Source organism: Mercenaria mercenaria, chromosome 11 (genome assembly GCF_021730395.1).
Source record: "Mercenaria mercenaria strain notata chromosome 11, MADL_Memer_1, whole genome shotgun sequence".
Classification (NCBI taxonomy): Eukaryota; Metazoa; Mollusca; class Bivalvia; order Venerida; family Veneridae; genus Mercenaria; species Mercenaria mercenaria.
The window spans coordinates 13998451-14011357 of NC_069371.1; the positions used below are offsets into that span (position 1 = coordinate 13998451).

The window sequence follows — 12907 nt, forward strand, 5'->3', positions numbered from 1 at the left end:
AAAATGTCAATAATCACGATTTTGTGGTCAATGTTTAACCAGATATAAAGGCTGATCACTACCAAATAGAATGTAAGCCTCCGCAGGTCTAGTTACAAGTAGTCCAAATATAAATAGTACTAATCTTTTTTCCTTTCCTAGTGCATTTTCTCGGCAGCAACGTGCTTACTTTTACCCTACCGCGTTTCAGTATGTATCACTTTGCATTCTAATGAAATCGGCATGTTCCTATTGCCTGCTAGATAAAAATGGCGGCGTAAGAATTTAATGTCACGAAAAGAGAAATTGAAAGAAACGAAAAGTAGTAAAATCAGCGGGTTGTATTTAACAAACTGTAGTTTTCTTATATAAAAGTTAACACCCCCTTTTCTTTTTGTTTTTCTAAAGTAGCGATCTAGTTCTTTATGGGAATATAAGTCTCTGAAAATCTGATATGCTAGAAAATGTCGAAACACCGTTATGAAGTGAGTGGATTTTATATGAAATAAAGAACAGCTGGATTTAGTGGTATTCAGCCTATAAGGGGCAACACATGTTATTTTCTGAAACCCCTCGAAAATGAATGGAAATGCCATTAATCTATTCTTTATGATGTAAAACGGTAACAAATGGCTGAAAACGCTTAAATTTCTTGTGTTTTTGGAATTTAGATCGAATTTTCGACCAGGTGGCACTATTTTGGTTCGTTTTAGGGCCTAGTAAATGTCTTTTCTCGCATTTTAGCACTTCAGTTTTCTAAATAATATTGAAATTAGCATGTTTCTGAATGAAAATGACAAACATCGTAACGATTAAATGGATGTTAAATGTAAATTCCACGAATAAGGTAAAATTAATTGAAATATTGCTTGCACAGGGCTAGATTTTGCATATTTTTGGGGATGGGGGTGACCTGTAATGAATTGTCATTTCTCTACATTTTCTCAATAGTTTGCACCAAAACAAAGCAGAATCATTGTGAAATAGGTGTACCTTGAGAATGAATGCAAATTCATGGAAAAATCAAACCAAAAAATTCTCTTATAAAGAAACCAATCACCGGAAACCTACGAAACGTTCCGTAAATCACCGAGTCTTGTCCGTCTATTGTTATACGGAGCGTTCCGTAGTTTGCCGAATACGATCGTATTTCTAAAAATAGATAGCGTCACGGTGTTAAGTACTTTAAGTAGTCCATCACGGAAAATTCAATGTGTCACGGATATTACGTGTATGTCACGTATTTATGTCGTCACGGACATCACGGAATTCAAGATTGTCACGGGTTTTAGGTGATCCCGACCCGGCCAGTGCTCACTTATTCTGGACAGGTAAACAGGCTTGATTCGAAGTTGTCATAATAAATGTGTGATAAAACATTACATACCGCCATCTAATTGGATTCGATTCTGTTTCTACAACCCTCTAATAGATTACTTATAACAAACGAAATGACATCCAAATAGCTTGTGAAAAATAGTTCAAACCGGCAATGTAAGTTATGATAGATTTTGATGAGAACCCTTTCACAAAACCATACGTCATGAATAAAATGACGTGTTCAAAAGGTATAGACCATACTTTCAACAGGTTATATGACTGTCTAAATAGTTCAAATACCCTTTTTCCAGCTGAAAGCGATGTCATTAGAACGACCGGGCACGTGATTGGCTTTGATTAAGATATTTAAGTGAAGGCACCTTAGAGTTAAAAACAAGGCATATGACCTGACTCGACTTAGAAGACAGCTTATTTAAAATTGAACCACAGACATATTATTGCAGTTTAATTTGATTTCTTTATACGTCAAGTCGGTACCCCAAATGTATAACGCAACCCAAATGGGGAATAGTTCTAGAACAATTATGTCAGACGTTATGCCGCATGTATGTCCGGCCATTTTGCATGACCCCAGTGACCTTTAAAATAAATTCCGAAGCCCAAACCTTCAGCCCCAGCACTATCAGAAAACAACTGTATACCCTCATTGGTAATCCAAAAACGGTCCATTTATATCCCCACGTTTTTCTGGTAGGTCATATTTTGCGGCATATGGCTCTAGCTGTGTTAACTGTGATCAGTGCTTCTAGAAAAACTACACTTACCTTTTAATTTTTATAGCTTGCATTTATTTAGTCGATCTTTACCGTAACGTATACTGAACAACGAAAGCTTCTTTCATTTGGTTTGGTACGCTTTTGAAGAAAATGCATATCTTTTCAATTTTCAATTATCGTTCTGAGAGTAACTGGGTAAATGCTACGGTATTTAAGTGGACACCATAAACGGTATTCTGTAAAATCCAAGAATAAAAAAGCAAGTTTTTAGAAATCCACTGTCATTAATGGAATATTGATATTCAAACTTACATTATTTTTAATTACTAATTACCCTCCACCCCGACACATACACAAGTGCACAAAATTGTATTAAATGAAGAACGTATTATGTAAGTGTAATAACTAGTAAATGACATAAAATAAAAGAAAAAACGGTAAATTGAATTTATTGGATGATGCACTGTGATTATGGCAAAGCAAAGGTAGAAAACCATATATACTTTTCTGACTACGATAAATTACAATTTAATTTGTAAAATATGAAACCTGATGGTCGCTATAATTAAAACGTCAATAAAATTTTGAAATAGCCGACCAGACTATACTCGTAAATATCGTCACTAGTAATGACTGATGATACAAAAATAAGATACAAACAAGAAGAAAAGAAAGTCTGAAAGTTATACCAGTTTTTCTTTTTAAACATGGATAGATACAGAGGATATCAGTTTGTACCAGGGTAGGATTGAAATGTCTTTCCAGAGTGAACACAAGGTGCAATAGTGTCATGAGTTGCATAACCACGAGTGAACATGTAAGGTATGGTGTTCAAATGTGACTGATATTTTGAAATTACATAAAAAAGAAACAAATTCTCCTTGATTTCAAGTTTTAACTATATGTACCCATTTTATAGTTTCTTACTAGTGAAAATTTGATTTGATTTTTTTTGTACTGTGAAAATAACAGACATATTTCATTCTAATATTTCGTTAATTTACCAAAAAAACATGTAATAAAACTCAATTAACTGATATCAATAATAGGGTTAACACAAAATAATGCGTTACTATCAGTTGAAAATAATTATGTGTCGTTGAAATGTATATAGGAAGAATAGTTGAAACAATTTTACCAAAGTCTTTTCAAATGAACTGTAAAAGCAGATATTTTCGCGACGTTGAAGTTCGCTATTTTATAAAATGAGAGAAAGTTCGCGAGGAAGGATATAAACTAATTACAACAGTAATGCACTTTTACAAATAGCAAAAAATAAATATATCACGAAAATTCGGGATTTTGTTTATTTTACGGTACCAAATGAATAAATCTCGTACAGCATTTTTGTTTGTTTCATCTCATACAGTCTACAATGCTTGATACAATCGGTATTTTGTGCCTTGAATATCCTCATATGATTTACTGACCCGTTTTTGTTCAAATTCTGTTGGTAGAGATTCTGATCATTTGTTCGGGAGTCAACATTTCCTTCTTATATTCTTACTTAACGTTTTGTACAATCTCTGGCCCAGTTTCGTCTGAAGTTTCCAAACCATTTCCTCCTAAGTTTTGTTTATTTTCTTCTAACCCTGTTTTGCTCTCTTCTTTTGAAATATCTTCTTCTGAATGGGTTTCTTCTGTAGAGTTTTCTGTAGAGTCTTGCTCACTGTCTTCTGCGGATGTCTGCTCTTCTTCTTCTTCCGAGCTTACTTCATCAGAGGTGAAGATGGTTTTATTGGTGCTTGTTACTACGTTGGCAACTTCGCCGTTGTTTTCATCTTCTATAGTATTATCATCTAGAAGAGCTTGTTCCTTGCCACTTGTACTTAGATTACCACTTTCAGTTACATTATCATCATCATTACCCTTGAGATCTGGATTTGTACTGTTGATAAGCTCATTAAAATCTTTTTCATTCAAAATATCCTTATCTGCTTCATCAAAGTACTCAATGTTATGTCCGTATGCTGCTGAGTAGTACTTACCATAGACCGGGGGTCCATACATAGCCTGGGATTTTCCAGCTTGCGGTCCATACGCCATTTGAGATTTTTCCATCATCGGCTCAGCAGGCATCACATGGGCTCCAGGTGGTGGATGGTAGAAGGCTGGTAAAGATTTGCTGTTGTACTGGATTGCCAATTTTCCATCAAAAGATGAACAATTACGTACACCACCATCAAGATCTGAGCAGTTTTCTGCTCCAGGCGCTCCCTCTGCCATAACAACCATCGGAGCCATCATAGCTGCATACGGATCATAGACAGGACCAGGAAGTCCAACTGGACCCCATGGCCCAATATCTCCTGGCATTCCAATTTCCCCTTTATCGCCCATATATCCTATTTCACCAGGTGGTCCCATTAACCCAGTTTCACCCATCAGTCCAGGCTCTCCATAAATCCCTACTGGACCAGGAACTCCAGGTCGACCAGGTTCACCGGGGTTACCAATGCTTCCAATTTCACCCATATCTCCACTTATTCCTGGCGGGCCTGGCATACCGAGGAAGCCAATATGACCCATCATTCCTGGTGGACCCATCTGACCATGCTCTCCGTTATACCCAATCAATCCAACATCTCCTGTTAAACCAGTGATACCATCGAATCCTTTCTCCCCCTTTTCACCTTTATTTCCTTTTGCACCAATGAATCCCGGAGGGCCTATCCATCCTGGTGGTCCATACGGCCCTATGGGCCCACGTAGTCCGGGTGGACCGGCAATACCTTTGTGACCCTTTTCGCCACGTTTACCCATAGTTCCAGGCCTCCCAGGAGTTCCAGGGCGACCTAAACAAAGATAACATATTTCCTTTTTAAATACATACAACTGTTTTTCATAATATTTCAAGCAAAGTAGATTTCAAACAGAGTGCATCATTTCAAATTTCACTTACACGCTTAATGAGATTATTTTTTTAAACCGAATTCTTTATTTGTTAGCTTTTATCTTAGCCGACAAATCAATCAATGCACGTGTGATATAATGTGTCTTTAGGGTCTAATAAGAGCTAAGTCCCTTAAAAGGTGTCGTTTGGGCAAAAGAAAATAGACACGGCATGAGTTTGAAAATAGGCATTTAAACTGAACTTAAAGTTTGCATTTATTTCACAATCTGTTACAAGTACATGTACCCTGAAAGTACTAATTTATTAAGTAAATGTTTACTTTAAAACATCTTGGTTACGGAATAAAATTCTAACTACTAACAATTAATCATACAAATGCATGTACTGTTATCGATCATTTTACTAATAGTATAAATGGCCGACAAGTCTTACCTGTGTGTCCAGGTTTTCCAACGAACATGCCAAGTCGTGGACCTTTTAACGCTCTTTTCCTACGCCGCAATGCTGAAAAAGGAATATATACTGAAATTATGATTTAATTTGTAGTAACTCTTGATTGTTAGATTCTTATTGTTTTCAGATTTTGAAGCGGCTTAAAGGCGTTTCGATGTCTCCTTGTACACTTAAAGACTGCTCATACACTGAAGTCTTTTTTCCAAGAGGATAGAAGTCCCTACGATCAATTAAGAAATAATCTATAGCTGAAGAGTGTTTTAACACTTATTTATGCACGATGGGCGTTTATGCATCGGGCGTAATATTTTCACGAGCGCGCAAAATTATTTGTACGACGTATAACCGCCCGAGTGCATAAATTGTGTTAAAATACGGTTTTTGGTATAAATTATTTCGATTCTAATATACCATTAATCTAAAAATGTAGATCAAATATAGTAGCGCACTTTTTTTTGGGTCGCAACAAAAACACTGACGTCATCGCACGTTAGCGTGACGTCATTCTTGCGTAAGAGTGTTTAAACAGAGACAAGCATATTAGACTATAGATTACAACATTTATGTTCGGTCTAGGTAGATATTACAGTTTAAACGGACTTAGAACAATTTTATGAGACCTCAGTCTCGAAATATTATCACGAGGACAACGGCCTATATTACAGGACTACGTTTTCTTATCGATTGCTCCTCTGTTATGTTTTAAGTATTGCGAAGAAGGTTCCCTTTGTTATTGACAACAAAAAACGATTTGTATCAGACATTGTCTGATTTTTTAATACTGTTGAGTTCTTTGTAAAGACTGGGAAGGTTTAGGCTGAGAACATGACATCTGCCATGAGTTATTATTGGTGGTTAAAATACGTATTTCAGTCACGTTGTTCAGCAATTATCTTTAGCAAAATTAATTAAAACATCTCAAGTTTGCTGATCCATTCGTTTCTTACTAATATTTGTATAAACTCTTATAACCACTCGCGAGACTCTTCAATCGGTATTTCTATACCTCACCTTGCGAATCTTTCTTCTTTATTTTCTAGACCAAAATACAAGGTAAACATCGTAACATTTCTTTTCTATCTATAATCAAGGGATTATATTTTACTGTCTCTATAAGTACATATGGTTAAGGTTTAGAAGTTTATTATCAAAATACAGAATCAATTGGTAAACGAGCAACATATATTCAAACAATCTACCAGTCCATTACATGTTCAACTGTACGATCCCACAACACTATACTTAAATATTCTTCATAAAAATGTTGTCCTCTTTCAAAAAGGAATGCCAATTGTAAAGAAATCTAAAAGAACACACTTGCTGAAAACAACACTGCACCTAGACATTTGAAATTTCAGCATTGGGAATTATTGCAAATGCATCAGTTCTTTGAAAATGGAGAGTTTTAAAGGCGTCGGACTGTCGAATAGTGTGGTCCCTATATGCGGTCCTTGTCCCGGAATTCAATGTATATCACAATTAACTGACAATTGTTTTGTAGAAAACATGTAACACACACGTAATGTATTAGGTGTTCATGTAAAACAACCCTTTCTTTCTATGATTTGGTGTTATTTGATTTTTTTTCTCAAAATGTGGGGCTAACCGTTAACGCGCGTGCGCATGAGAGGCTGAATATACTACACGCATTTTTCACTAAAATATCTTATCATCAGGTATTAACTTTACTTTTACATAAATGACCCTGTATGCAGAACGACATTGTAGTTTTCTAAGCAAAAAATTACACAACTAGGGAAGACTAAATAGTAAACCTGTATTTTTGGAAATAGAAAAAGATCAAACAAAACTGTTAATTGAGATTTTTACTACAAAGAGATATACAGCTTAAAAGAATAAAATCATTAATTTTTGAACATGTTTAACAGCAAGAAATGACCCCCTATACAACATGTACAATGTTCTTACTGCGTTTTATATAGTATTTCCTGCTGGAGAGAACCTATCCCTTTTACAGAATTTCGATTGTATGTGCTGGTACTGAGAGTCATTCTCGCTAAACCATATATGAAAAGGAAATGAAATTGAACAACTAAGTTTTCTAAAATTCTGTCAAGCTAGGAGACGGTGCATAAAAGTAATTAAACTTTTAAGTATATGGATTTACCGCTAAAGTGTAAGACATGTTCAAAAACTGACGACTGGTTAGGCATTTTGTAAGATCTTTTCAAAAATATGTAGGTTTATATACTTTATATGTAATGAAAATCTTTGAACATTTTAGCGAATAAATGTCACTAAGCATTATAGGCAACCTTCATTATTATATTGCACGAGTGAAAACATCTGAAACTCAATATGCTAGGAGCACAGATACATGTTTTTGTATCTAGACTTTTTTTTTTTTCTTTTTAATTAGATGAGCAATGCTCTATGCATCAGAAAAGTGTAATCATTTGGGTTTGAAAAGAGAAAATTTCTTGATAATTGCAGTGCACAAGAAAATCAGATAATTCGTAATAGCTATTTTTGTCTTTGGAATTTTTCATAACATTGCATAGATATGCAAATAAGAGTAAATTAAGAAAGCTTTATCTTTGCGAGAAATTAAACGATTTTAACTAGCAAGATATTTTAATGAAATATATTGCATTTATATCTGTCAAATATTTTGACATGCGTTTTATGTTAACTAACTTTCAGGCATTACGCTGAAATCAAAAATACGACACGTGGCTAAAACGTGTTGTAGATCTTTCAGACTGTCCAGAAACGCCCGTCTAAACCAGACTCCGCCTGAATTACCAGAACGTTAAATACAGACAAAGTCAATTTAGTTTTCTAGCTGTATTATTACACTGTACTGAACCAAAGTTTCTTGAGAAGAGGGGGTCTTATTATTTTCCTAAGCTGTTTTAAGTCTTCAAAAAAGTTGTGTTGATATTGTTCTCTATATGTACGCCATTTAGCCCTTAATATTATAATGGACACGATTGATTCTGCCTTTGCGACCAGTGTACATCATGATCAGCCTGCACATCTGTGCAGTCTGATCAAAATCTGCACTGTTCGCCATTCAGTCTGTATCCTTTTGGTAAACGCCCCTTTTAACAATTAATGGTACTGATTGACAAATTCATTATTGAAATTTAGCAGAGTAAGGGTTAATATATATTGTTGGCGGAGATTTATCAAGATACCAACGTGATGCATCCAGTCCATAATAGCATTCTGATGTTAAAAGAGTACATATGAGGGAAGGTTAGGATTTTTTTGTTACAATATAAAGCAATTGTTGATTCGCAAAACATCCATACAAAATGCATTTCATGTCCTGAATATTTATAAAAGTAATACATTTATATACAACATTTCCCGCCATTTGGAGTTGCTAGTTGCACTTCAAGATAAAACAAATGTAAACTTGTTTTAAAACTTTAAGTTTTATATACCATACGTCTAAGAGAATACGAATTGAAAATCAGATGTCTGTTATACAAATTATCTTAATGAAGTGCCTACTAATGCAACAAGAGGCAATTATGAAATTAACATATTTTAATTATTGTTGGAATTGTTCAAATTTGACAGATGTTTTGAAACCTAATGCGGTAGAATCTGAATGTCATTTCTCCGTTGAATTCGCCTACAAATAAAAATACATAGAAAATATTTCATTCCTTGGTGGATCTACGACCCCGTAATACGTAGATCTATGCTCTCACATTGAGCTAAGCGGGCAAAAATCATGATGGATTAGTAATTAACCTGACGACATACAACAATTTAACGTCATAATTGACCCCACAATGTTCTCTCACCGGTCCGCGCCTCTTCATCATTTATACTGCCAGTCAAATCGTGCCATTAGAATGATGTATGCAAAGTTCGTGTTTTTCAATGGCCGTGGGCGAATAACAGTTCTGAATAGCAATTGAAAACAGATACCATTATGGTTTTATCCACGATGCTACTCAGCGTATTATTCAAAGAGTAGTTCAAGGTATTATTGATTGAATTATTCAGGGTATTATTTACGTTGAATTTGTTTATGATTATTTGCTATATTTTTGTTAACGCTGTAAAAAATCACATCTGACCTGACACTTAATATCTAGCAAAACAAAGATACAACACTCACCTTCCATTTTATCCTTTTTAAGAACATTCACATGTCTCTCCAACTCGCCTATACGTAAGAGCCATTCCTGGATTTCGATAGATTCATCTGTTATTTTTCGCTCTAAAACAGATAAATTAATTTCAGAAGTATTCTCTAATTTACTTAGTCCGTCTTCAATAATGTCATCGAAGTTCATGCACCATCCAAATGAAAATAAAGTAATTACTGAAATAAAAGCAAGAGGTGACAAACTACCAGCCATCTTTGCAAATTCAACTAGAGGTAATGAGGATTTGTGGAAACCGCTAAATAATTAAAAAGAGTGTATGATCAATGTAAAATATGATCTAATGTCGGTTAATAGAAGTAAAGGAAAACAGAAGATGCTCTGACCTGATAAAGATCAACCTAATTTTGTCTGTTATTTGATGTTTGAACTTCAAAGTGAACGGAACCAAAGTACGCTCAGTTTTTTTTTAAACATGAGGTTAACAAAAATGCCAGGAATTCAGGTTTTGTTTTAAAATCACAAAAAACGCTAAATTAGAAGCAGCATGTCTGCAGATGGCTGTTTTAGTATGTGCAATGGAATTGGTGTACTTAAATTATATACTTGCAAGGTAGCTTATCATTTCTTCTTCAATTGTACGGAAAAATACTAACTTTCAACTTAGAAAATTTTGCTTGAGGTTTTGTAAGTAAGCTGGTATTTCAGTTTTTCCACTGATGGGAATGGATTGAAACTTCACACACTTGTTTACTGTCGTTATCTGTCATACAATACACAAATGATGCAATTAGTCATATGTCTAAAGATAACGAGACTGGAAATGTACATTTTATAATGTTTTGCAGAAACAAGCTATTTTTGCATTTTGACTTTTAACCCTTACCCTGCTAAATTTCTAAAATGAACGTGTCCATCTTTCAATCAGGACAATACCATTAACTGTTAATTAAAGGGGTGCTTATCAAGAAGATACTGACTGAATGGTGAACGTTGAAGATCTTGATCAGACTGCACGGATGTGCAGGCTGATAATGATATTTACTGGTCGCACATGCAGAATCAATCGCGTCCAGCATGATAAGGGTTAAGCCGGATATATATGGCACAATAATACTTAATTTTATGTAAAATATAGATATTTGTTGAAATATGCAACTTAATATATGAATAGCGTTGAAGACTTAGTTTAGTTTAAACATATTTTATTTCAGTAATACATGAAATATTTACAGAACATTAGTTAGAAATTGGACAGAAAGCTATGGCAGCTACGTTGAAGACTTGTTAATTCAAGAGTTACAGGTATCTGAAAAAATCAATTTTAATCCAAAGGTATTTTCATGCGGTTTGTCATCACTTTGGTTAAAAATTTGCTAATTTTACATTTTCGGGATAATTTAGCAATTGTTCTCTGAATTAATGTATAAGCAAATATGAATACTTTATTATGAAAACATGTGGCAAACAGATATAAGTAATTGTTTTCGTGTACATGTACTTCAAAACCCATTTATTTCAGGAACCAAGATTTAGATTTATTTATTTATTAGAGTCTCATTCATTTACAAAACACAAAATATAACAGTATATAATACACCAATAAAACATTTGAATGACCATTCTCATAAGAATTATTAGAAACTATTTAAAAACATAGCACTAAAGCTATACATATCAGTTATTAAAGAAAACTATCATACATCAAATATAATAAAAGAGGTATATACGAAAAATGAATGATGCAAAAAGCATACAATATTGCTAGTGGTGTATGTGTGCTGAGTGATAACTGGCGTAAGGACAGTATCTAGTAGTCACTGATGTATGCTTGGGTAAAAGTATGTGGCCTGAAAGTTAATTGCATGACATATAAAATGAAATTACTTGACCAGTAATTGTATCTACCCCCACAAATGACAATTTCTTCCCTGTCTTATCTATATGAATAACTATAGTAAGACAGGTATAACCTAAAAATAAAATTGTTGATTTAGCCTTAAATATAGGGGAAAGTTTATATACTGACTAAAATGACAATGTAATATACAGTTACGGGTTTGGGCTGAGAATTTCAACATAGAATAGTCGCAGAGTATAAATCTTAGTTTATCTGACATACTCGTACGCATGAGACGATGGTTCATTTCGATGGTTCTTAAAAAACAGAACTATAATTGAGATACATCTTACATTCTAAACGCAAATGTTTCAATTGTATCACAGAACGGGTACAAACCAGTGGAAGATTTTCATATCTACCAGTTTCTAGCAAGTACACACGGATATAGTGCGTTTTAATCGACCTGGCGGGGCGGGGTTTCGCGACGGTCCGCTTCACTATTGTGCAGGATATGTAGTATATTCGGCAACTTGATTTCTTATTCACTGGTCATCTACCTGACACTGTTACCAATGTAGCTCTACCTACTTTGCTCGTTTTTTTTTTTGAGATAATCATTATTTTCATAAGTCAGAGATTAACTCCGCCCCGCCAGGTCGAACAAAACGCACTATACCCTCGCATCCAATCTACTTTACGCGTACCTTATCCGTTAATTACGGTGGCACAGGTAAGTCGTTTCCACGACATAGCTATCTCGTTCCCACGAGTTAGTCAACCAATCAAATTTTGCGTTACGTGTATAATTTATTTTTATTTGCTACAAATGATAAGTTCCTTCCAACTTAAAGTAAACCCTGGGAGAGAAAATACCAAGGTCCCTTCTGGGGCTCGAACTCTAGATCTTGTGATCCTAAAGCGGACACTCTAACCACGTCGCTATAGGGTTGACCCTGTCGCTAAAGGGTTGACCCTTTAGCAACATGGTTTAGTGTCCGCCGCCCACAGATCTCGAGGTCCGGGGTTCGAGCCCCAGTAGGGACCTTGGTATTTTCTCTCCTAGGATTTACTTTAATAATGGTGTCAGAAGTGTTTGACGGACCAATGCAGTGGGCATGGAGTGTCATTCTGGAGAGCTGGTAAGATCTGAAAAGTAAAGGGAGAGAAGTGTAGTGATAATAGGTTTATAGACCACTTACAACAGCCTTGCTGTTGGGTTAACCCTTTCGCGACGTGGTTATGTGTCCGCCTACAGATCACACGGCCCGGGGTTTGAGCCCCAGTATGGACCTTAGTATATTCTCTCCCAGGATTTACTTTAATGGTGTCAGAAGTGAGATGACCCTTCTGAGAAAAGTAGCCTACCAGTGCTGGTATGGATGTTGACTACACTGTGTGAGTAAGCTCCTTTGTGGTAGATATGTTTAAAGATGCTTTTGTAAGCATGAACAAGGTGACCACAAGGACTGAGGCTGAGGCTGAGGCTGTTTTGGGCCTCGGTAATACAGTCACGTTTGGACAGTCATGTTCAGAACCTGCTGGGGCCAGCCAAGCACGCAGTCTTTGGTTCAATCCTCCATGTAGGATGAACCAAAAGGGCCTGTTGTGCCGTCCGATCAGTCGTCTGTAA

General features: G+C 35.4%; 1 protein-coding gene across 1 annotated transcript; it reads right to left on the reverse strand.

Annotated features, from left to right (window-relative positions):
• Nucleotides 1-2713: 2713 nt before the first annotated feature.
• Nucleotides 2714-9712, reverse strand: LOC123532068 (collagen alpha-1(VIII) chain-like). Its single transcript, XM_045313424.2, has 3 exons — nt 9446-9712; nt 5323-5394; nt 2714-4831 (listed from the first exon to the last, which is right to left on the reverse strand). Exons 1-3 carry the CDS (start codon nt 9687-9689, stop codon nt 3540-3542), a joined length of 1608 nt encoding a protein of 535 aa, XP_045169359.2. The 5' UTR covers nt 9690-9712; the 3' UTR covers nt 2714-3539.
• Nucleotides 9713-12907: the final 3195 nt, after the last annotated feature.